Genomic DNA, 26,150 nt, shown 5'->3' on the forward strand with positions numbered 1-26,150 from the left:
AGGTGACAAAGAGTTCGTCGTTGTAATAGTTGACAAAGGTATAGAGCCTGATCCCCTCCTCTGTGCTGGTGATTTTCAGTGGAGTGGAGGAGTTTGCTACACAAACACACAGTTACATAACCTCAGTGAAAAATAATGCGCTGAAAAACATTTGCAAAATGAGAGAAAAATGAACAAATGAAAGTCTAGAAAATGAGTATTTCATGTGAGAAAACATTTCATCCTCAACTGAAATAGCACTTTTCACAAATGTTTGAATTTAGAGATATGACAAACACAACAGGCTTACCAATGACACTAAACACTTCATTCATCAGATTTTTGAATGCTGGAAGAAAGAACAAGAGAAAATTCAACATATGAGGAATGCAACAGTTTGGAGGGAATACCCTTAGATACTTTGACAGAAGTAAAAGGAAACAGGAAAGTGGTAAGAACAAACTAACAAACTAGTCATAAATATCTACTGTGAAGAGGGATGAAGGAAAAGAGGGACATTGAAAGGAGAGAGGGACACTGAAAGAGCAAAGGAGAGAAAGAGAGAGAGAGAGTGACTGAGAGGGGGTTACCTTGATCTGTAAGGTTGAGTGTAGATGTGTCCTTTCCTCTATCATCCTTCACAATCACTTCATACACACCTGCATCTTTCTTAGAGATCTGATAGAGAAGAACACACACACACATACACACAAACAATAGGGTCAATTCCTATGCCCACAGTGGTGTATAGGTGAGACTCATTCTAACTACAGGAACTCAGATCGGAAAAGCTATGCTTTTCACCCTGCTCAAGATGCTGCAGGATACTAAAGGCATGAAGCACAAAAGAGATGGAAGATAACCCAAATACAAAACAAATATCAGAAAAGAATGAGCAATTATAGACCAGTTAAAAGGGAGAGAGACAGAGGACAACAGATAGAGAGAGAGAGGGACAGAGTGTCACGCTCTGGTCTTCTCGTTTCCCCTCTAGTGGTAAGTTCTAGATGAGGTTTGTGTTACTCTTTGGTTCCCTGGTTCATCTTGTTAATTCACTGGTGCCACCTGTTTTCGGTTAGTTAGACCCTGTTTAGTCCTCTTTAAATACCTCTGGTTTTCCTCTCATTCTTTGTGTGGAATTGAAGTTGATCCTGTGTTGTGTTTGTTACTTTGTCTGCCTGAATCTTGAATCTGCAACTTTGTAAGTTCCTGTAGTCTGTTGTTCTTATTTGACGTTTCATTTAAATAAAACTGAACCTGACCTGCACATGCATCCAGCCTCCTTGACCCAGTGTGACACAGAGAGAGAGAGACAGATGGTAAGCACATCACAATCATATTAACAGTTAGAATTTTTGGAGGAAGACAGAGAGGTAGAATGAGATGGAGAGAAACAGAGAGGGAGAGAGAGAGAGGAAGACATGGATAGGAAAAAGGAGTAAGGCTATGACTGACTAACAAGCAATAAGAACAAACCCGAGGCAAAGAGAGACTGCAAGCGAACAAGCAAGGGGCAGAGAGAGAGAGAGAGAGAGAGAGGGAACATACATGACAACTATATTAACAGTGAGAATTTTTGCACGAAGACAGAGAGGTAGAATGAGATCGAGAGGAACAGAGAGGGAGAGAGACAAGGAGACATGGATAAGTGAATGAAAAAAGAGTAACAGAGTGACAAATCGTTCTGATGAGAACAGGTGACCAAGACTGACGGAACGAGATTGAGAGAGATAGAGGGAGAGAGAGAGAGAAAGACAGAGCACTCTCAAGCAGTGAGACTGGCCGCGCATGACTCATATTGATTATTGATTATTGATCCAGACTTTGAGCTTCTTCCAGACTGCATCATTAGGCCCTTCAGGATGGTCACGCTGCAATAAGACATAAGCATCTTAACCTCCAGCTGAACACACACACACACACACACACAGTATCTCTTTACACTGTGGTTTTTTTTCTTATTCTACACACAACATACTCTTAGTACACACAAAACCTCTTTCTCTTGCTTAACAACTCCTACACATACACACACGCACGCACGCACCACACACACGCACATACACACTTTTTGATTTTTGACAGACAGCCACAGGATTAATGGACAAACACGGGACCAGAATATTTGAGAGGATGAATACAACAGACGAATATGAGATAAGTAAAAGCTGAATATTATCTACAAATATCTCCCATTCTCATGTATAATATGTAAAAACAATGGTCTTGATTTAAAAATTTAAGCAGAAACAGGAGTTGTACTGATTAAAGTTAAAAAACAGTGAGTTTTTTTTTTTTGTCAGGTTAATGCCTGTCTTTAAATCAAGTCCATGGACTGGAGTTAGGCAGTGAGATGAAGTAGCAGGTGACATGGACAAAGTTCATTCACATTCACCAATCAGGGGCTTTCTGCCAATCAGAGAGGACTTCTCTCCTTCTTTTCGTCCAATCCCAAGCAACACGGTGACAAAATGTTGATTTTTACACAGAAATAACCACAAACCATCAATATAGGACACACTTATAAAGCAAATATGTTCAGTCTGAAATAGGGTATAACAGATGAATCAATCACTTGAGATTAGAGGCCAATAAGAATTTTGGGAAAATTAAATAAAATGCAAAGAACTTCATGTAAATGTAGCTTCTGGAAATATTCATTCATGCTTACTCAGCTTCAGCATTTTAATTATTCTTTACAAGAGTTTTTTTTTCTTTATTAAAGAAATTTATTGTAATTGGATGACCTTATAGTGACTTTGAGTGTGGGTGTATTTAGTATTCATGTATAGCTATAAGGCATTTGTGTGTCCTGTTTGGTATCTTGCTTAATGTTTTGCGTTTCTGATATTTTTTTGTTTAAAATGCGTGGACACTTTTCGTTTTATTTGAGGACCGTTCCTCACCTGAGCGATCTCCAGAGTAAGCACTCCCTCTGCAAAGTCGAGTTTCTCATTAGCCTTGACTTCTCTCCCATCCTTATACCACAAAGCCACCGAGTCTTTCTTCATATTCCCCACCTACAGACAGAGCCAGAGACCTGTCACACACACACACAGATACACACAGAAAAGGAAAAGAGAGCGAGAGAGAGAGAGAGAGAAAGCTCACCTTGCATTTTAGCCTCACAATGCAGTCAGGTGTAACCTCATAACTCAGGTATTCCACAAAGTGAGGACCTGCAGACAAAACACAAGAGTAATTTATATAAACACACACACAGACCAACACACACGTACACGCACCACTCCAAATAGTGTGGACCTGGGGACATGACGTAGAACTGATTAATACACACAAACACGCGCACACACACACACACACACACACGCCACATAACCCAGGTATTAATCAGTTCTGATTGTTTACCTTGCTTCCTGATCCACTCTTTCCTCTGGAACTCAGACTCCTTCTGCAACTGTTTGAAAACTAAACAACAGAAAGACCATTATAAAACAGTGCATACAATATTTAATTACAGTCTGTAATCGTGTATAAAGTGTGTTATGTGTGAGCGTTCATGTGTATCTGTGTGCATTACCATCTCCAATAAGGACCAGGCTGGACTGGTTGGTGGCTTTGCCATCTTGGAGTTGGAACGTGTATGTTCCCTCATCTTCTTTTGCCAGAGTCTCCATAAACATCTCAATAATCCCTGTGTTCTTGTCAAAGTTCATCTTGTATTTCTGGAAAAAAATACCAACAACTATGCCATCCAGTAATGATAGATTTACCATTTGTTAAATACTGTTTCAAGCTTTGCCACAAACAGAGCATTTTAGTCTGTGTGTGTGTTTGTGTGTGTGTTGTCTGGCTCACATCTCCCTGGGAGATAATGTTGTCGTTAAACACGAAGTCGACTTTTCCATTAGCAGAGATTTTCTCAGCCTGAAGCCAGAAACGAACTCTTCCTTTCTCTTGCAACTCTACAGCCAGCTCTGACTTCAGAGGAATAACTACAGAGAGAAAGAGAGAGAGAGAGAGAGAGAGAGAGAGAGAGAGAGCAATAAAAAGACCATAGTCAGACCATCATTCTTACCTTTATTGTTACTTCACAGTTAACGTCTTGTTAATGATATCAAATATTGTCCTTTATTTTGGCATTGAACCATTTATCAAGAAACTGTATTGGGTGTGGCATTGAAATGTAGTCTGATACTTACTGGGGAATTTGTGGTCATGGCTTATCTTCAGGAGCTCTTTCAACCCTGTCAATAACAACCAGGACAAGCAAGTGAGGTAAAGACAGGGCCAACACGCCGCTGTATTATTCTGCTCCCACACTTATAGATAAAGACAGACAGACAGACAGAGAGGGAAAGATAAACATACCCTCCTCAGTGAGTGTGTAGCTAGCGGAGACTCCGTCAGTGTGTGTGACGAGGCAAGAGTAAATGCCGACGTCTTCCTCAGAGGGCATGTTGAAAATGGCTTTGGATCTGTGAGACAGTGGAGTGACAGAGATCAGAATGGACCGCACACTCACAGCAAAAGACCACTTCACACAAATAATGCATGCATGTCACGTAGAGGATAACATACACTGTAATTAAAAAAGTAATTTTACAAAATATGTATGGTCATTTAGAAAATTTCAGAGATTTTACACAAAAAAAAATGAGTCATTCCATTTCTCTCTAGAAAATATAAATCTGCTTGTAAAATTACACTTATCAAGTCAAATACAGTGTTTTTTCCCCTGTTCTTTAATGGATTATGACAACTGTTACATACTATTTTAAGGCACATCATTCTATTTTTTCAGTTATAAAGGTGTTTTTATGTAGAATTCAGACTAAAATGACCAGCTCAGCTGAGAGGGTCTTGTAAATCAGTATAACAATGTCATTTCATTTCACAGTGAAAGTTTGTGCTCCTGTGCCAACATGCTGTTTGTTGTGGGTTTTTTTTTTTTTACAAACTTACTTGCTGCCTTTGGTTTCCATGGTGATTCTTGTGGTGTCCGTGATCTCCTCATAGTTTTTGGACCAGATGAATTTGGAGTCTGGGGTGAGATCTGCGCACTCAAAGTTCAGTGAAATCACACCGTCATCATCGACTTCCACAACCACTTCATTAGTGCCTGAGAAACAGAGAGAGAGAGAGAGAGAGAGAGACACACACACACACACACACATATATATATTTTATTTTATTGTGTGTTTTGATTACGATTGGTTGGCTATGGTCCATGATCAGGTCTCATGTGGTTCGATGCAGTACCTGGTTTGGTCACGGCCATAACTGAGTCAGTGACATCAGAGGCTTTTCCCACGCCGGCTTTATTCTGGGCACGCACACGCAACACGTATGACTCTCCATCTTTCAGATCCTTAATCTGTTACAGAGCAGGAGAGAAATAACATGGGTACTCCCACACTCTGACATACGCACACACTGACACACACAAGTTTGTACTCATATCCCAATGGGGATTTCCCAGTAACTCCCATTATTTTGTAACTAAAGAATACTAACCTAACCCTAACCCTAACGTTAACCTTAACTAAAGCAATGTTTTGACACTTTGTTTTATCAGTAACAACAATATAGTTTAGAAAAACGTTCTTCTCCTAGTGTGGACCAGCATTCTGGTCCCCACCAGGCACTTTTTTCAGATTATACTATCTTACCGGGGACTTACTGGTCCCCAGAAAGATAGCAATACATGGTGCACACACACAAATACACACACGCACCTTCATGTATGTCTTGCTGGTTGCTTTCTCGTTAACTCCTCTCCAGGCCTCGAATTCTGCCTCTGTCTCCTTAATGTCAATGTAGTACCCGTTCACTGGATCACGGCCTTGGTAAACTGGTGGTTTCCATAGCAACACCAGAGAATCCTTACGCACCTCAATCACCTTGAGGTCATAGGGGGGTCCTACAGGAAAAACAAGACAAAGACAAGAAAAGACAAAAACAAGAAAAGAATAATTCACGTTGAATGAGTACAGAGTAAAGTATAAAGTGTTAAATTGTGTATTTGTTACAGTAATGGTTACAGTTTGAAATTCAGGGCTGAACTCCCTCACTCATCTCTCTCTCTCTCTCTCTCTCTCTCTCACACACACACACACACACACACACACACTGTAACACACAAACACACAGGAAGAAAGATGCCCACCTGGTACAGCGATGGTCCATTCCTCACACTTAAAGGTCTCGCTAGGCCGAGATGGGATGCCCACCCCCGCCATGTTGGCAGCACGCACCTGGAACTGATAAAACTTATTCTCCTTCAGGTCTGACACCTACAGAGAAAGAAAGAAACAAACAAACAAACAAAACAGACGGTTAGATTACACTGAGGCATAGAAACTGTCCATTCAGACGTTGTTGAATGCCGTGTTATGTGAATGGTAAACTCACTCTGTAGGCTCTCTCACTGATGGCTTTGATGTTCGCCTCATGCCATTTCCCTGGCACTCCATCCACCACCTCACGATAATCCACAAAATAACCAGTGATGTCAGCACCGCCGATAAACGTGGGCTGCTTCCAGCCCAGCACCATGGAGTCCCGCACACTTTCCAACACGCTGATGCCATAAGGCGGAGCAGGGGAAGCTGGGATATTGGAGGACTGTAGTTAATGTCTGATCATGTAGAAAGTGAAAGCATGAATGCAGCCATTGGGAGACTGATGGCCAAATATGGATGTGGGTGCGACCATGCTAATTAAATTAAATTAAATCACAGTAAATCAATCAAACTGAGAAGCCTTGATTACAGGTTTATGGCAAATATTAACTGCCCCTATTTGTACAAACTCAAATACACAACAGAGAGGCTTCAGTCTCCCTTATTTGAATTTAGACCAGAATCACAACTCATCTCAGAACAGATTCGGTCCCAGTGGGAAACAGCAAAGGGGGTAAACTAAGGCCCAATAAGTACTGAGCTAGGCTGCAGTTTAGGCAGATCTGGGACAGTAGCCAGTCTCTGGAGGCGGAGAAATACAGACAAGTACAAACTAATGCAGTATTTCCAAAAGCCAGTCCTGGGGACCTGCCAAATTGTAAGGTTTGAATGTTAAACCTGAATTTCCAGTCAAATACTAAACTAACCTTCAAGCTCATAATTAGACTGAAAGGAGGGGTACTAGTGTTGGTTCAGAAACACATGAACCTTATCATTTCTTTAATAAATTTGATCTTCTCAAAATTTAAATGGATATGTATTACCCTAAAGGACCTCCGTTTTCCCAAACCTGCTTGGAACGTCAAGCCATACTTCTCCAGCCCTTACATCTACTCTATCCAATTTCCATACGTTGACCTTTTCAACTCCCTCCTTTCTGTTCACTTTTGGGGTATTGAATAATTCTGATAAGGTCAGGTGATCCTCATTGCTTAACTCAGACTGTGTATTAAGCATTTGATTGGTTGAGGTGCACCCCCATGTGTTCATTGGTTAACCAGGTGACTGTGGACCGTAAAGAACCGTGGCAGGTGACAGGGAAGGTGGGCAGTGCACTGCAGCATGTCGTCGTGGAAACTGCTGTGGACTGGTGGATGGCACAGTAACCCAATGTGGTGAACACTGCTACCAGAACTTACCTGGACACAAATTAACCAAGTTAAACCGAATTATTGCACGATTAGCTTGGTTAGCTGCCTTACCTGTAAGTTTTAATAGCATACCTCCAACACTGTCAGGTTCTCCTGAGCACAGTGGGGTAATTCAGCCATTTTAAATGCATTTCTCAGTTTAGTGATTGATTTTGAAAGATCATTAACTTTATCTTGTTTAATCTCAAAGGACTCAAAGAGGAAGTGATGCAAAGAGAGGGAAGTGATGAAAGATGAAAAAAACACAAGAAAGATGACCAAAGAGGAATGAAAAAGCTTTACATTGCATAAACAATGAGGAGAAAAAAAACAAGAAAGTGACAAAAAGGGAGCAGGAAAAAAAGAGAAGAATAAAAGAAGGGGGGGGGAGGACACGCCAACGCTGAGGAGGTGTTCCAGAGAGTTGGCTCGGACTGACGGAGAATATGAGAGACGTTTTTTTGTTGTTGTTCGCCAGGTGGACTCACCTGAGTCTCTGCAGCCTTGCTCTCTCCCAAGTTCCGCCCTCTCATCTACTGAAGGCTTACGTTTAGGTATTGCCATGGCAACCTGTTCTGCCGCCGTGGCAACGTGTTCTGACGCCGTGGCAACCTGCTCTGACACCGTGGCAACTGGCTTCATTGACACAACCACCTGCTCCGTTGCCAAGTCAGGATCAGGTTCATTGACCTCTTGAGCACCTACTGTGGTGCCCAGTTTGGTGCCAAGTTTAGTAACTGACTCAGCCATGGGCTCAGGAGCCCAGTTAACACTGTCCCTCTCACCCCCTTTGGTTTTACTGAGAGTGTTCAGTTCCATCTGGGGGTTAACATTAAAGGCCCCACCCCTGGCCCCGCCCCCCTCACTGTGAGCTCTGAGCGTTAGCGGCGTGTCAGCAGAGGGGTGGGGGGACGCATGCCTGCCCTCCCCACGTGGGTTGTGTTCAGTTAGTTCAACCCCTTTACCACCCAACTGCGGACACACACCATGAGGAATACCGCCCCCTACAGGAATTAGCAGAAAATAGCAGGAGAGAGAGGGAGAGAAAGAGACACTTCAGTTAAGCAAAGACAAATCACACACACACACTCACACACACACACACACACACACTCACACATTCAGTCTTCACAGCTTAGGAAGACAGACTAAGAAATGCCCGAAGTTAAACCATTACACACCAAGACAGTCACATTTAAAATCAATAAATAAGTACAAAGAAAAAGCAACAGATATTAAAATCAGGTACAGTTTACACACGCTCATGTCATTAAGCTTATCAGAAGCAATTTATATCATCGTTAAGTTGTAAAAAGTAAAAGTAAACGTCAAAATCAACTGAACGTCTTCATCTAACACAGAGTGAAAAATGAAGACAAGATGACTCCGAGGACATCCAAGAGGAGAAGCCATGCAAAGGACACAGAGAGTGAAAAGTATGTGAGAAAGAGAGAGAGAGAGAGAGAGAGAGAGACAGAGAGAGAGAGAGAGAGAGAAGGACACAAAGACAGTAGGAAGGAAGGTGCGTAAGAGGAAAGAAAAGTGACATGGGAGAGAGAGAAAGAGAGAAACTGATTTAGCACATGCGAGAGGGTGAGAGAGTGAGTGACTGAGAATTGTCTTTGTGCTAACCCTTAATGAAAAAGCCACATCGTTGCTTGGTAATGAGGCCCATAGATTTCCTATGTCATTTCATTAGATCACAGTGACCTGTGTCAGAATGAGAATGTATTGCTTTCTTTCTGTACTCTCTAAATGTAAATCTACAAAATGTAAGTTCATTGGAGTGAGTTAGTACTCAGCCTGTATAATTCCTTTCGTACCTTCAGACACATCTTGCAATAACTGTTAGTCAGTAATAATGTGATTAAAGTAATTACTGTATTTCCTGACTCATACATTTGAGGAAAATCCATGAGCCTGATTGCCAGGGGTGTTTCATAAGGGAAATCTGAGCATGCAGCTCAGCACAAAGCAGCATGGTAACTGTTGCTAATGGGCGTGGCTCGGTTCACAAATGCACTATGGGTTGGAGCGTGAACCGTCTCAGTGTGGGGTTTAGGGAAAGGTACTGTTTAGACCTTGGGGGGGGGGGGGGGTAAGACAGAGGGGTGCGGGGGAAAGCAGGTGGGCTGGTTTTGTAGTCACCACTATGTTGGATCAGATCGACCCAAACTAGAGGAATTCTACAAGTCCTGACCCCGCCTCCCGGAAGGATGTGGGCGGAGCTGCTGGGGTTGTTGGCTGTGGCCTGACCATTACTACGGTGCAGCAAAATGTGGTGAGTTAAACGGTGTCGTGGAAGACGAAGGAAGCAGAAATGCTGATGATGGTACAAAAGATTTAAAAAATGCATTTTCAGAGAAAAGAGGGAAAAAGGAGAAAACAAATAGGAAGAGAGGAAAAAAACACCAAAAACCGTGATGAAAAATGACATTCTTGGACGATGAGAAAAGATTTAACCCTTTAATGGATGTCAAACCTATAGTTAACTCATTTTTAGATCGGGGCGTGGTGTTTTCAGAGCGATATCCTCTGCTCTGCTACATTGCAACAACTTCTGTTTCAGATCAACAGATTCTATTCTATTTCTAAACAATTACTGGTCTCATGATTTATTATAGACACAACTCGTTCTTGGTCTTTTTCTTTCATCTTTTATTTTTCAGTCTTCTCCTGTAACGCGTTGTTGGCGACTCACCTATAGCTGCTTTAACCTCAATGGCCTCAGATTCCTGTGAATATTCACTGATCCCGGCAGCGTTCACAGCTCTCACTCTAAACATGTAACTCTCTCCTGTCATCAGTCCGTGGCAGATGAACCTGCACACACACACACACACACACACACACACACGCACAAATCATGCTCAGCTGTTCAGAATCAGGGTAGTTAGGTGATCTCTGACAGTTCTTTTTTGTTAGAAAACTTAGTCTCTCAGCGTGTCGCATCCAAGCGTGTCTTTGAGTGTGTATGAGTGTGCATATGTGTGTGTGTGTGTATGTGCGCGTGTGCATATTTATGTGTGTGTGTGCATGTGCATGTGCACGTGCACGTGCATGTACATGCGTGTGTGTGTGTACATATGTGTATGAGTGTGTGTGTGTGTGTGTGTGTGTGTGTGAGTACCTGGAGCATTTCACTGGTTTGTTATTACAGGGCTCCCAGGTGTTGCTCCCAGCAATACTGGTCTCAATGTAATAGCCCAAAAGTTCCTTAGCATCACGGGACGTCTCCCATGAAACCACCACAGACGTGTCTGTGTTCCGCGTGGGCACCACACGTCCTGGGGCTGACGGGATATCTGCGGGGGGTTAGATTGAGGACAAAATAATTAACATAAAGACAAAACAATAAAAATGATCAGGAAAACCTGGTTAAACTGAGACAATAACAGGAAAACAAAAGGCTTTATTCTTGTCCGTACATGTGTTTGTGTGTGTGCGTTTCAGTATGCAGTATGCATGCATGTGTGTGTGTGTGTGTGTATGTGTATGTGTGTGTGTGTGTGTGTGTGTGTGTGTATGTGTGTGTGTGCACGTGTGTGTGAGTGTACGTGAGAGTGTGTGCGTGTGCGTGTGAGTGTGTGTGTATGTGTGTGTGTGCACGTGTGTGTGAGTGTACGTGAGAGTGTGTGTGTGTGCGTGTGAGTGTGTGCGTGCGTCTGTGTGTGGGTGTTTGTGTACCTAGTTTATCTCCCACCACCGTCGCCTCAGTGGGTTCAGAGGGCTCTCCGACACCAGCAGCGTTGCAGCAGCGCACGCGGAAACAGTAGGACTTCCCCTCCGCCAAGTCAAACAGGGCGAAGCGTGGAGATTTAACAGGTATCTCTGTGTTCACCCTCTGCCAACTGTCTGTGCCTGACACACACTGTAATACACACACACACACACACACACACACACACACACACACACACGTTCACATTACCCAAAACAATGCAATGCCTGTACAATAGTACAGTTTAGGATAATATAGTATTGCAGTTAACAATCATTGAGAACAATGATGTGATACAATATGTTAAAATATGACATTAAGGATATAGGCTGTAAGAGTACTGCCACTCATATTTTGAATATTATCACTATTCTTAATGACATCATACTGATATTCTAAAGCTGAAATTGAATAGATATCAAATACAAAATTATATAAAATAATATGTGCTGTACATTATAGACTGATCATGGAAGTAATATTGACAATATGACTGTCACCTTCTCAACGTAGTACATGACCCCCTCGTGACCTCTCTCTCCTGGGGGCTTCCAGCTCAGCACGACGTAATTCCTTGTTGCCTCAGTAACTGTCAGGTCGTGGGGTTTGCCGGGAACCTCGCCCTCTGAAAGAATCGTTTAAAAAAAACAGACCTGCAAAGGTCAGACTCACTCACCTGACAATAATAACAGGTGCAAATCGATAATAACGTTGTTTGATATAAAGAAAATGGATTTTGATCAGTGATCAACGTGCTCATGGATATGAAGGTGTGTCCCGTACCAACAGGCTCCTCCTCTGTCACAATGATTTGACCAGTCCAGGGAGCAGAAGTCCCTTAAGAGAGAGAGAAAGAGAGAGAGAGAGAGAGAGAGAGAGAGAGAGAGAGAGAGAGAAAGAGAGAGAGAGAGACAGGGAGAGAAACATGTAAAAAAATATAAAAGTGTCAAAATTACAGAGATGTAAAAATGTAAACAGAAAAGAGAGAGAATGGGACAAATTAAGGTGAAAAGTGCAACGTTGAAAAGATGTTCAGTTATTTTATCCATGTTTGTGATATTAAAATACACATCCTGAACATGTTGCATATATGTCCATGAATGAATCATGAGTGTGAACAGACTAACTGCAGCACAAGGAGATGTGGCTTCAGGTGAGTCCCTGTTACCTTTTCGGGCGCGGTCGGCCGGGTCCATGGCTGCGACAGGCTCAGACACACGGGAGGGGTGGCTCATACCACACTTGTTCACCGCACGCACGCGGAAGATATAGCTCCGCCCCTCGATTAGACCCGTCACCGGGAAACGGGCAAACTTGATCGGGGTGTCGTTGCATTGAGCCCAGTGTGTGGTACCAACCTCACACCTCCAAAGACACAGAGAAACAGACAAGAGAAGGAGATGGACAGAGAGACCGAGAGAGACAGACAGGCAGACAGAGAGAGAGAGAGAGAGAGAGAGAGAGAGAGAGAGAGAGAGAGAGAGAGAGAGAGAGAGAGAATGTGATTGCAGGCTTGGTAAGTAACAGGTCCACTAGAGGGCGGTGCTGTGTTATATGAGATAATGTAGAAACAGTTCTATTACTAAGCTGTGGTGAGTGGTATTGTAAGGGGTTTGTTGGACATTTGTGACAATGTTTACACAGCGGGTAGGGGGTGTACAGGGCCTCTAGGAGTTTCAGACTAGGTTTTTCTACAGATTTTATCTGGTTTCAGCTGTGTAAGTAGTATAGGGTATAACTGGGCACTTGTAAGTTTTCTAGACAGTTTATACAGGGGTTATAAGGCTCAGCAAGGACTTCTAAATGGTTTGTCATGTTTGTATAGAGGTTTGTGAGGGATTTTAACAGTGTTTGCACAAGGTTAATGCGGAGGATATCAAAAAGATTTTGGCAGGGTTATATGAGTTGCTACATTTTTCTCTAGCTTGTGTAACGTTTATAAAGGATTGACAGAGGGTTAATAAAGGCTTAATACACTGTGTAGTGAGGGTTTGTAAATGTAGGGTGTAGGGTTTGAATAGGTTATAATGAGTTTTAAAATGACTTCTGTGGGGCTCCACTGACCTGTCCACAAAGTATCCCAGGATTGAGCTGCCTCTATCCATGGCGGGCGGTTTCCAGGTGACGATGACGTAATCTTTGTTGGCCTCCTGACAACACACATCCAGAGGAGCACCTGGAGCTCCCTCGATCTCCGCATCAGAATCTGTGACACACACACACACACACACACACACACACAACATGCACACAACATGCACACGAACACATTTACCACCCACCCACACACACACACACACACACACACACACATACACATTTTTAATTAACAGGGAATGTACAGTAAGCCTGTTTGAGGTGTAGGATTTAAATATGTGCTTTATTTTGCTGTTAAATGCCAGACATTGGGCTGTACTCTGTTGAGCAGTTTGATGACTGCTTTATCTGATGTTACTCTAAAATACATTTGGGTATGTCTCTTGTCACTTGACAACTTCATCATAATGCCTTCTATGAAAGGGACTAAATTAGAATGCAACCAGAGACGAGAATACACCTTTAAACTACACACTCACGCACACACGCGCACACACACACACACACACACACACACACACACACACAGAGTTACACACACTGCACACAAGCACACACACACATTTTCCATACGATCCCAACTGTAGCTATCTTTGCTGTTTCCTTCACCAGTCTCTGACCTCGGACAAAGACGTAAGCGGAGTAGGTCTCATAGCCAGACTTGGTTGTGACACGGAGTGTGTACAGGCCCTCATCCTCCTTGTTGAGGTGTGTCAGTGTGAGAGTGGCTCTGTCTCCACTCCAGTGCATCTGAGCCCACTTAGATGGCACCAACAGTTTATCTATCACAGAAAGAGACAGACAGATAGATAGATAGATGGATAGATAGATAGAGAGAGAGAGAGAGAGTATTCCCATGATGCACTGTATAGATATAGATGCACAGCCTAAATGATATCTTATTACAAGAACTTGTTTAACTCCATTAAAAACAAATTATAAAACTAAGATACACTATGCGTGTAAATATATTAACTGAGAAGTGTTGGTGGTATGTGCTGCATCGATAAATTACTAAATGTACTAAATGAAAAACTGCACCTGTTCACACATAGTAATAAATAACCATCAGTGTTTGTGTATATATGGATGTGTCTGTGTGTGTGTGTGTGTGTGTGTGTGTGTGTGTGTGTGTGTGTGTGTGTGTGTGTGCGTGTGTGAGAGAGGGAGCGAGAGAAAGATGGATCTTGTTTCCTTGTATGTGTTACCTGTCAGCAGAGAGATTTGTTTTGCTGCATAATCAGACAGACAGACAGATGGACAGACACACACACACACACACACACACACACACACACATCTCACCATCTCTGAACCACTCGATTTCAGGTTGGAAGCGATGCAGTGATGGGGAAATGATGACGGTACATCCCAGACTCAGAGTCTCCCCCTCCCGGCCAAAGGAAACGTCAAACGTGTCCACGATGTGGGTCTCAAACGTCACCCCATACTCCAAACAGGGGTCTGCAGACACACACACACAGGTGTCAACAACCTGCGATCCCACACTCCCGCCCACAACACGATAAAGTCACCAATCACAGGTTTTGACCAGCTAATCAATCAGATCCGATCACGTCACTGATTGGAGAGTAAGTTCACCTCATGCAGGGAGGTGCGCAAGACCAAAAACAAACGTGTTCACACACACACACACACACACACAACGTAAAGACACGCCTGTGGGTCAGAAGAACACTGATGACGTTTCACAGAAAAAAACACAGGAATCATAAAACATCCAAAAGACGCGAGGAGCGTTTTAAAATACCATTGTGAAAGTAAGCAGCAGCTGGATAACTGCGTGTGCAAAGACTTGTGAACACTTCACCACAGACTGAAACAGTGAAGATGATTGTGCACAGACATACACTAACACTGAGGGGAGGGGTGCACAACCAGTGACCCGGCAACACTGTCTGTCCGGCCCGCACGCGTATGTGTTAAAATAAAACCACTTTGAAATACTGAACTTAAGCAGTGGCACTTCTGTAACAGTCAGCTCCTTCATGGCTATAAGCTTGGTTTGTTTTCTGCCTGTCTTGGAAGTGTATTTGTATAAAAGGATCTGCTAAATGGATAAATGTAAATGTAACGTAACGGAACATAAACACACCAGCCTGGTCTAATTCAATTGGAGAAATTACTTAAATGTGATACACTGCCACCTAGTGGTTGTTTTTGGGTACTTCAATCATGTCTTCCAATACTTCAATGTAGAAAATATAATCCTGGTTGATTTTAGGCATAAGAAATTTAGTCCAAAGTAGACATCCAAGAACTTTTCAAAATAAAATCAAATGTCGGCATGTGGGGGAGGTAAGCAAAGCAGGATGTCACTTTAAGAGTTTTATCAGGTCCTGGACTAGCACAATGTTCTAGCATAATCTCTTTGCAAATGCATTGTGAAGAAAACACTTTCCTTAATGGAGTTGTAGATTAGCATATTATAATCTGCAGGCACAGCTCAGAGCTGGGATTACCTTGTTAAAGTCTGATATTAACCAGCTGGTGTCAGAGAAGTGCTGCAGTGACTGTTACTAACCAAGACATTTTGTTTCTATTTAATTCTGCATAACAAACAGATCGGAGTAACTCTATAAAATAAATGCCTTTTATAAGGTATAGATGGATGTGGAAATTTTGTGGATGATTTGTTGGAGGTGAAATTAGCCCTTATTATGGACAAAAAAAGTTGTGCACCCCTGCTGTTGGTAAACACACCACCAGTAAACACACCACCATAAAAGATATACAACAACAACAAAAAACCTTTCAGTGTACAATCAAGTATCGCATCACAGAAAAACTCACTGAAATTAGACAATTAGACCCAAATTGTCTAATTAGACTCATTTCATAACACAGTTTTCGAAACATATTTACCATTGCATGGAAAGATGGTTTCTCATTGCCAATTATCAATACATTACACAATGTATTAATGAGGAGAGACTCATATTGGTTGATCTTAATGCTTGCAACACTTATCTCATTATTATATTAATATATATCTTTGATTAGCGCGGCACTGACAATGTCTGTCAACAGAAAATACCAAATTGTGATCTCAGCATAGTACTGTAACCAATATGCAGAAATGCTACTTAAAAGAAAAGAAAAGAAAATTAGCTATAATATTTTGCTGTACTGAATTTAACACCGAATACATCACATTAGTAGCAACATTCATTTACTCAGTGTCTTTTTCTTTACCCAAAAAACCCACGTGAAAAGACAGTCTCCCTCAAATAAAGAAGAGGTTCGGCACAGACAGAGACATTCAGCACAAGACGATGATGGTGATCATGCACATAGACGTGAATACATGTAGTGGAAACACCAAAGTCCACCCAAACCTTACGCAAACCTTACGCAAACATTACGTCAACCTTTACCAAGCTGAGCTGTTAGGCTCAGTTACCTTCAGCACCGTAGCTCTTGTCTGTACCCAGCGAATGGAAAACAGAATGATCGTTAGCTAGCTAGCATTAGAAACAATAGCCTAAAACCTCTCTCCTCTCCACAGGTAAAATGAACACAGGTAACAGGTACATTTATACATGAGAGAACAAGGAAATATATATGCACAGAGAACAAGGAAATTTGATGGAGAGAAGAACTTAAACAATCAGAGACTTACGTGGTGTGGGAGATGGGAGATACTCATCAATTTCACCTTTAAATCCTTGATACAAAAATACAAAAAATTTAAATGAATCAATAAATCAATGTTTGATATTTGGCATCAGAAATGCAGGACAGAGCTGGGGTGTGGAAAAGAAAAACAAAACTCTAGAACTTTCTCAGAACATAATTTTGTTTGCTGTGACCCTACTGCTAAAGTTTATTGGCATGACTGTGTGACTGCAATGTGGTGAAAGTTTAAATTCATTAGAATCTCACAAGATTGCTCTGAGTACTATACAGCTGAGCAAATTCTCTGAACTCAGACACACGATAAGAGCTTTGGGCCTCAGTTGGAAACAGACTGTACTATGTCTTGGTTAAGAGGTCACCTCTGAACTTTAGGGACTCATTAAAGTTAAGGAGTTTTCCAGAGAAAATTCTGGAAGACTTCAGAGAGTCTTTTGGAGAATGTAAGGCACATTTGGGGAACAGCTTGGAAGGTTTGGGAGATTTAAAGAAACTTTTAGGAGACTTTGGGGAGTGCTTTTGAAACATACTCTTGACGACAACGGAGGCGAAAGCGGACAGCTCTCCCTTGCTGTTCATAGCTGACACTCGATACTGGGCCGTGTCATCAAAGTCACACCTGGAATTAGAGAAGAACATGTGACTGCACCGTTTCACGTGTCCATTAACTAACACACACACACACACACACACACAAGTACAGTACACACAGTCATATAGTAAATCATTGGGAACTATCTGTGCTTTGGAGAGTTTGAAAGTTCCGTGGTTAGAATGCTCGGGTATAAATAGATTCCGAGAGCAGTGATGTCATATGTGTCAGGTGCAAAGAGCTTCCATGTTACAGTAATCCTCCACTGAACTCTGCTCTACCACACCATAAAGTCACATAGGTTTTCTCCTACTTATCTCATCTTAGAGTTTGTAACCACATGATGTAAATTTTTAAATCAAAGGTACCTGTGTTAAAACTATAGATACTGTGTGTGTGTGAATGTGTGTGTTTTTTTTTTTTTTTGCTATGTATGTGTGAGAGAGAAAGTTTATTAAATTATGTTATCAAAACCCTAAATTTTACCCTTCTGTCAGAGATATTTTTATGCTGTATGTATATGTGTGTGAGAGAGACAGACAGATAAAGAGAGAGAGCGAGAGAGAGAGAGAGAGAGAGAGAGAGAGAGAATGCCCGTGTCTTGTCTTTGGGCTTTTTTTAGACAACCTCTTTTGTTATCAAGAGACAAACTGAGAGAGACTGGCTCTAGTTTCAGCGTGGGGAGCCAAACATTGCTGTGGTGAGCTCAAATTTAGCTTTGGTAGATAGTGCAAGGGCCTTGCTTAAAATTAAACAGCAATTAGGATGTGTGTAGGGGGGCGGGCCACCAAAGAGTGTGACACGTGTGTGTGTGTGTGTGTGTGTGTGTGTGCTTATTTTCCTTACCGATTGATCTCCAGGGAGTGAACATTATAGCTACTGGCCAACTTGTACTTCCCTGGGCTTGACATTGGGTCAATGCTAACATTGTTCTTATACCTGACAAAGATAAATGAGAACGGGAGAGGAAGAAAGGAAAAGAGAGCAGTAAAAACAGATGCAGAAAATGACCACAGAGGCCTAGATAGATGACAGAAAACGTCAGAAGCAGAGATTTATGGAAACAGGGAAATGTAGTGTTTTCCAACCAAAAAGAGATCAGAGAGAGAAAGAATGGGACAAAGACTTAGCAGAAAACACATCACAAAATGAACACATAATTTCATATATGACTATGTTATTCCTGTTACACCAAGGTTTTTGGGGAGTTTTTTCTTGTCCGCCATGAGGATTAAGTCAGGGGGTGCCGTCCTGTTTTTTTGTTTGTTGAGGGCATGTAAATCCCTTTGAGACTGTAAACAGTGATATTGGGCTCTAAATAAACTTGAAATTTGAAACTATGTTCAAATTTACCCAGAAATATTTCAATGCTGCCACTGTGGTAAAATGCTATACTACAAAGAGCCACTAGGGGCAGTTTTACATTAGCCAAACAGTCAGATATAGATTACAACGACATCTGCCATTATGTCTCACTTGCGGCAGTAATGATAGACACCTAACATCTCCTTAAATAAATCAGAACAAAATCCTTCAGAATATATAAATATATTTCTGGGCCACATTTACATTCCCTCATAATACAATAAGTTCACATCCAGATATACCGTGACCTACAAGTGAAATGGTGTGTGTGTGTACGTATGCGCGTGTGGCGCTGTAACTTACCAGACGACACGTGGTTCAGGCCATCCTGTGACTGTACAGTGTAGTCTCACACACTGTTTCTCCCACACAGTGTGTGAGCGTGGCTTAATCACAAACTCGGGGGGGTGCATCAGGCTGTCCTGGTTCAGACGCTTATGATACTCCTCGTTCTCATGGATCTGAGGACACGCGGTCACAGACAGTCTTCATAACGAGCTCACAGACCGCTCATTAACGGCTCACAATGCTTCATATAAGCGATATAACATGCTAATAGCACATTTGAAACACCATCACAATATCACAACTGAAACACCCCAATACGCATTCATAATGCAAAATGCAGTTTCAGATTTTCAAAAAAAAAAAAACAATCTTCATAAAGCATTTATAAGCATTCATATCTGGTATCTGTCCAGCTCCTTCTAAATCTCATTAGCAGTCTAAATAGAGTGAGTATTAACAGTGTGTTTGAGTCTCAAGGTTTTCTCAGTCCTACAAGACCACAGAAACCAGAACCTCCTTCAGACTCTTGGGTATTACCATATACACAGCCGACGACAGCACTCTCTCTCTTGCGCGCGCACACACACACACACACACACATTTACACACAGCCCACAAGTATTAAAACACTGTAGTCGTGCCTTATGAAACAGGAGCGGTAGGCGGAGCCTGGCACTTTGGTGGCAAGCTTGTTGGCACAAGGTGGTAGGAGCTAAATAGGGATTATGCTAAAGTTTCGCTCTCTCTCAAGACATTTTATGGGTATTCCTCGAGTTCAATGACCACAGGACAGGACGTATAACTCTATACCCAGAGGGCAAAGGAGATACAACAAGAAAAACCAGAAGTAGTGCAGCAAAACTCTGGTAAAAACCATATGGCCTGGACTGAACTGTAATGATCTGGCTTAAGTGACCCTTTTCTCTATTTTCCTTTGTTTTCATAGTGAATCCAATTGTTCTCAGTATCCGAATGTTTCCTAGCTTCATCCTTTTCTTTTCTGATGTAACATAGACAAAGTTGTTTTAAAAGGGTTTTTTTTTTTACCGTTGTAAAATTGCCCAATACATCATATTTTCTTCATGGCAAGTTCCTAATTCACCTCCTGGGTATCAAGATCTCAAGTATTTGCTGTATTGAAATGTCTAACCAGATCCAGTCCTTGAAGCGGTCATGCTATGGGCAAACTCAACAATTTAAGAACACCAAAAAAGAAATTCTGTGCTCTAGCAGAAAGTTCTGGAAGGTTTTGGAAAGACCTGGAGGTGTTCACCCAAAAGCATTATTTGAAACCACCATTTTCAGACATTGTAGTAATATTATATTTTCCATAATAACTTAAAATCAGATCTAGACTGACCCTCTTGCTGAGAGAGATGCGTTCTGCTGACTCTCTCATGACGGTTCTGCGGGACTTGTGTTCCATGCGTTCCATCTCCACGTTGCTGGAGAACAGATCCCTGCGGGCCAGATACCCCGCGCTCTCCTTAACACGCGCCTCTTCCGTGTTTGACAGCCCACTCGCATACTCCTCACTGAAATACCAGGGTGGGAGGTGGAGGTGGCATGAAGTGTTTTAAAAATCAAAACACAGGAAAAACAATGTCTGCCTCCACTCATGGAGAAAATGCTGAAATACCTTATTACGTATTAAAGGTTAGCCATTCACAAAAGTATGCTGTAAGAAATCCCCCTCTCTTCTTTCCAACTCTCGCCCCATGTTTTTCTCTTTCTTACTGTCTTTCATTCATCTGTTACTCTCTTTCTTTCTTCCCACACCTCTCCTCCTCTGTCTGTCTGTTTGCCTGTCTGTCTGTCTCTCTCTCACACACACACACACACACACACACACAAACACAGAAGTCTTTACTGATTCCTACATTTCACCATCAAACCAAAACCCGGGGTCATTTAGGCTAGCTTGTCCTGATTGCTGTCATACCTGCCCCTGAAGATGGGCACCACATAGCCGATGATTTGATTCTCTTTGTCCATGGCCAGGTATGTGGGCTTGGCTCGTTTAGGCACAGGGCTCAGTTTACCCTCATCCAAAGCCGTGAATGAAGCAGCTCTAACACTACGGCGGCACACAGACACACACACAGACACACACACACACACACCCGCAAATAAATATCCACACACATTTAGGAAAGAGCAGGTGAAGGTGTGTTGAGGGAAGGATGGAAAATGAGGGAGTTAAGGGACATTAGACGAGTGTGGCAAAGAGGGAGGTTAATGTCCTCTGTGACAAATGTACATGTCAGAAAATGTCTTTCCAGAAGCCTCACTTTCTACACCACACACAATTCACAATTCACATAACCATTACACTTCTCCAAAACAACAGCCTGATTCTTATTCAGTGAAATATGACGACTGACTTTGCCCAGAACTCAGCCAGACTTCCGCAAGACTGCTGTCCAGATACAAACTCATAAAATACGGAAAAGATGCTGCAGCTACATCCACACAGACACACACGCGCGCACACACACACACACACACCCCTAAGATATCACACAGGGTACTCAGTGACCCTGGCCTATAGCCGTGGTACTCTGATATTTCTCTGTCTTTAAATAAACCGCACGGAGAACAGGAGAGCAGAGAACGAGAGAACAGAGGAGGAAGAGAAGAGGAGAATAAGGGAAAACAGAAGCTTTTGGAAGTGTAATAGAGAGGTAGTGAACTGAATCTACACAAGCTGAGTAATTCACTATTTAAACAGATAAATAATAAAGAAATGAAACAACTCTGCACTCATTTAAATTTAGAATATGAATTTACTCTAAGAACTTATCGCACGTGTGATGTGGCTAGGCATGACTAGAGCAGTCGCGGGGGAGAGGTTGAGAGTGGCCTCATTTCATTTGTGTGTGTGTGTGTGTGTGTGTGTGTGTGTGTGTGTGTGTGTGTGTGTCTGTCTGGGTTTGTGTGTGTCTGCGTGTGAGTGTGTGTCTGTCTGGGTTTGTGTGTGTCTGTGTGTGTGTTCGTGCGTGTCTGTGTTTTCGAGGTTTGAAAGTTTCTGGTCACTGTCACCATCGCTTTCTGTCGATCTCAATCTGTCTCCCAGAGCCTGAATCTCAACAAGTCTCTCTCCCTGGATAAGTGTTCACAGAACCACTCCAGGCAGTCTGGATTCTGCATAGTGCCTCTCTCAACACCAGCTCTTCAAAACAGAGCTCATAACTCGGTAAACGCTCCCATTTGAATGATGAGCCTGTTTATTTTTGTGCTCGACAAAGTCAGCGCCACCAGCTGCTGTCGACGCGGGTGGGAAAAAGAAAGACGGTCCAAATTTTCATTTCATTATACCCATGGGATAAACAACTTGGCAAACAATTTCATGCCAACCAACCAATCACTGTCATTCCTTTTAAATAATCCAACCAATCAGTGAGCTTCTCATATCATTCTGCCACAAGCTGAACAATCGACTGTCAAAGCAACACTTATATATAAGGGGCTACTTACTAATCATCAAGACACACTTCAAAACACCCTCAGCATTAACCCAGTATTTACATATGTGAAACCATCAGTGTTCTGCGAATGTCTGCCAGTAATGTCCGTATATTAGAACCTTGTTGAACTATGTTAGCTGCAGGGCATGTACACAGCCCTTAATGACCTTGGCTTTCCTGCCATGGGACAGCTAAGAAAGTTCTGGGTGAGCAAGTTGGGTGGCTGTAAGCAGACGCTCTTTGACCTTTCTCATGCTCTAGTAAACTTTGACTTCAAGCCAGTGTCAAGCTACAGTATGTAGGTTCAACATGAAAACATTTTCTAAACTCATTGGGCCTGAATATTTGGTTAGTGTTTCACAGTACATGCATATAAATGAATGTACTTCACACCTGTCATGGTTGTACAAACATGTATTAACAACCTACTAAAAGCCACAATAAAAACGAGCATATCTTCTAAAATTCTAATACTGCTAATGTTAATCATTTAGCATCTTAGCCAGATAGGATGCTCTGTGTGTTTTGACTTTATATTAGCAGCCAGGTGTAAACAGAACAATGTACTTGATGGGTATCAACGGAGCACTGCACAGCTGATTATGAGTAAACATGTTGATTGACAGATGCATAGACCAGTAGCTGCAAAGATAGTGTTACCAGATGGATAAGTTTCCACCCACATTCCAGTGGAGTCACTGAAGGGACCAGTTAGCCACTGGGCGACACACAATACATATTACACATGGCACGGAAATAAAAACATACCAAGCACAGGACAGACTACGATCCATCAAACCTCATTGAGAAATCTAAAACCAAGGGTAGAAGAGATCAAAAACTTTGAAAACCAGACCGGACCTTGAGCAATCAGAAGAACAAAGAGTGTCTTGAACCACAAAAAAAAGAAAGCGATCTGAGACCATCAGGGACAGAGCAGAACTGAAACCACCAAAACCACATAAAGACCACAATAGCATGAGGAGGCCCAGCCCCATAGAGGACAAAACTGAGATCAAAGAAAAGCGAGCAGTCTTTAGACTGAAAATATACCTGATTAGATGAGAAAAAAAAATGAGATCAAATAACTCTGACTTTAAAGGCTTTAAAGCTTCCAAGCAGCATTTCCTTTGATCACAATGTCAAAAGGAACTCATTCCTTTGGTCCGTCTGATGAAACTCATCAAAGATTCAGTTCCTTTCACCTAAGGTGTACCTGCAGTAGGCCCTACCAGAGTAAACACACAAAAGTTACAAAGGCGCACTGAATACATTTAATGCTGAAACACACATACAAACACACACAAAGCCCAGAATGCATATTAATAACAGACAGAGAGTGGATGTTCCCAAAGGCTGTGGTCCCCGTGTCCTCCATAAGTAATGTAAGACTTCTCTTTTTTCAGCCGTAAGAGTTCCCAGCCAGTCGAGCCAGAGGTCCCATGTGAGCGAGGACATATAATTAGCTATATGTAAGACATACGTTCCAACACACTCACATACATAGGGTTTATAAATAATATACCTGGGGGCCTGCTTCTGTTCTAATGGTTTCAGCACCCTTGGTGTTTATTGGAACTGTCCAGTTCAGCCGAGGATAGACGAGAGGGAAAAAATCACGTTTCACTGGGGTCGCTAAAGCATTTACGCCACCCCAAACACAACCTAACCAAGGACCCTTTCCCAGAAACCGCAACGAAAACGAACCCGAAACCTTTAAGCATGCAAATGCATTAACCCTTTAATAAACAAGCTCGGTAACGTGGCCACATCTACAGAAACATAAGAGAAGATCTTCCTTCAGGAGTGTCACGTCTATAAATACAGAAATGTACAGCTCAACAGTAAATCACTGTGGGCCTGATGTGCGTATGCATCTGTGGGAATTCATCTTTAGTTGGTCGCGTGCTTGAGGAATGGCTGGGATTGTACACACTTAGACGAGAATTTATGGTATGTTGAAATCACTGTCTCATAAAGTAACATTAGGAAATGAGAAAAGATAAAAAATGTACCTAATAAAGCTGTGGGCCATCTTTAAGCCAGACTCTTAAAACTTCTGACATCATTAAAATTCCCGGTGACCTGATGAACATTCTCTGGGGTAGCGTTACAGTCTATGCATTCCATACCATCACTGTCCGTTATATAACTTTGCACTCCACAGGAATAAGCCAATCAGCAGAGAGGTGCAGTCAAACCAAGGGCCACATGATCAAAGACAGTAAAGAGAGAACCAGACGCTCTGCCATCCATTTAAATCCAAGCTAAACTATAGATAAGTGTGACTAAAATACATCTTAACAATGGATAAACAACAATAGAACATGCACTACAACTTTGTCTTCACACCAGCACAACAAGAATTCAATGAAAATTGGTTGCAGTTAGATTTGGACCATGTTTACAACTGAACTGAAAATGTGTAATCAGTGTATCCAGAAAGCCTGCTGCAGAGCTAACACTGTAATAACCTAGATTAAACCACACCCAAACCTGTACAACTACTGAGCTTTTTAAACAGATTTCTGATAGGCAGGAATGGGCAAAAATGGCACGCAAACACACACAGATCAGCGTCACCTGAAAGCACACTAATAACCAGAGGCACTCTGGGAATTCTCTGAGCATGCAGGATTCACAGACTTGTTACAGATTTTTAGACTAAAGGTACAGCATGGATCGGAGCAGAGTTAAGTGGGTTAGAGGAGGGGGGAAGATTTAGCTGATTTGGCTGGGGGTGAGTGATAAGAGAGCAGGCTCCAGTGTTGAAATTTTGTGAAAGGGGAGATGAGCACGGTAATATGGAAGCAAGTTTTTGAAAATGGGAGTTATGCAGGGGTGTCCTGAACTGGAGGGAAGGGAGAGTTAGGGTTCAGGGAGCTTCAGAAGTTGGGATGGGTGGTTTTGGTCCCTCTCACTGGCCACACCATCTTACCCCTTGCTGCTGCTGCTGCTGTGGGCGGAGTAACTGCTGGAGGTCTGCTTGTATTGGCTGATGGCAGACTTTGTCTCCCGGCTACGGTATCCGCGGTCATAGTGACGGTGTTGTTTCTGGTAGAACGGTATCGAACTCGACATCGTGTGCTCCTAGGCTCAGGAAAGCAACTTGCAACTTGTACTGTATGTCCCTCACTCTGGGGTTAGGACAAGTCCATGACAAATTTCACATTTTTCCTCAGATATACGCTCACATAACCAGTTAGCTACTAATCATTTTAAATGTCATTCATAAAATTATCCAAGTATTATAACTATTAGATGTATTTAATCCAAGTTTTATTTCATGTCTAAAAAAACTTTCATTCATTGATTTTAGTCACGCGATAAGACTTCTATCTGATTATCCTGTTGAGAATAAAAAATTAATTAATCCGCAAGAATGTCATCAGTTAAAGAAGGAAAATGTTAAATCTGGATATTAGTGCT

At 42.1% G+C, this 26,150-nt stretch overlaps 1 protein-coding gene across 1 annotated transcript in view; it reads right to left on the reverse strand.

Moving 5' to 3' along the window:
- The window catches only part of myom1b (myomesin 1b), a 28,397-nt gene extending 2,595 nt beyond the window's left edge, over window positions 1-25,802 (reverse strand). The window contains exons 1-32 of the mRNA XM_030780042.1: window positions 25,660-25,802; window positions 21,197-21,331; window positions 20,615-20,789; window positions 19,270-19,427; window positions 18,448-18,540; window positions 17,540-17,628; window positions 16,996-17,040; window positions 14,658-14,816; window positions 13,973-14,134; window positions 13,320-13,461; window positions 12,424-12,620; window positions 12,039-12,092; window positions 11,756-11,880; window positions 11,222-11,405; window positions 10,665-10,839; window positions 10,236-10,357; window positions 8,521-8,538; window positions 6,355-6,551; window positions 6,110-6,236; window positions 5,679-5,863; window positions 5,203-5,317; window positions 4,906-5,062; window positions 4,312-4,418; window positions 4,143-4,187; window positions 3,799-3,935; window positions 3,521-3,665; window positions 3,349-3,408; window positions 3,091-3,158; window positions 2,886-2,999; window positions 570-657; window positions 290-328; window positions 1-96 (exon numbers count right to left, since the gene is read on the reverse strand). The exon at window positions 1-96 is cut by the window's left edge and continues 10 nt beyond it. Coding sequence (XP_030635902.1) covers window positions 1-96; window positions 290-328; window positions 570-657; window positions 2,886-2,999; window positions 3,091-3,158; window positions 3,349-3,408; window positions 3,521-3,665; window positions 3,799-3,935; window positions 4,143-4,187; window positions 4,312-4,418; window positions 4,906-5,062; window positions 5,203-5,317; window positions 5,679-5,863; window positions 6,110-6,236; window positions 6,355-6,551; window positions 8,521-8,538; window positions 10,236-10,357; window positions 10,665-10,839; window positions 11,222-11,405; window positions 11,756-11,880; window positions 12,039-12,092; window positions 12,424-12,620; window positions 13,320-13,461; window positions 13,973-14,134; window positions 14,658-14,816; window positions 16,996-17,040; window positions 17,540-17,628; window positions 18,448-18,540; window positions 19,270-19,427; window positions 20,615-20,789; window positions 21,197-21,331; window positions 25,660-25,802 — 3,856 coding nt within the window. The remainder of the gene's footprint in view (window positions 97-289; window positions 329-569; window positions 658-2,885; window positions 3,000-3,090; window positions 3,159-3,348; window positions 3,409-3,520; window positions 3,666-3,798; window positions 3,936-4,142; window positions 4,188-4,311; window positions 4,419-4,905; window positions 5,063-5,202; window positions 5,318-5,678; window positions 5,864-6,109; window positions 6,237-6,354; window positions 6,552-8,520; window positions 8,539-10,235; window positions 10,358-10,664; window positions 10,840-11,221; window positions 11,406-11,755; window positions 11,881-12,038; window positions 12,093-12,423; window positions 12,621-13,319; window positions 13,462-13,972; window positions 14,135-14,657; window positions 14,817-16,995; window positions 17,041-17,539; window positions 17,629-18,447; window positions 18,541-19,269; window positions 19,428-20,614; window positions 20,790-21,196; window positions 21,332-25,659) is intronic.
- Between the last annotated feature and the right edge of the window lie 348 nt (window positions 25,803-26,150).

The sequence above is a fragment of the Chanos chanos genome, chromosome 7 (genome assembly GCF_902362185.1).
Source record: "Chanos chanos chromosome 7, fChaCha1.1, whole genome shotgun sequence".
Lineage (NCBI taxonomy): Eukaryota > Metazoa > Chordata > Actinopteri > Gonorynchiformes > Chanidae > Chanos > Chanos chanos.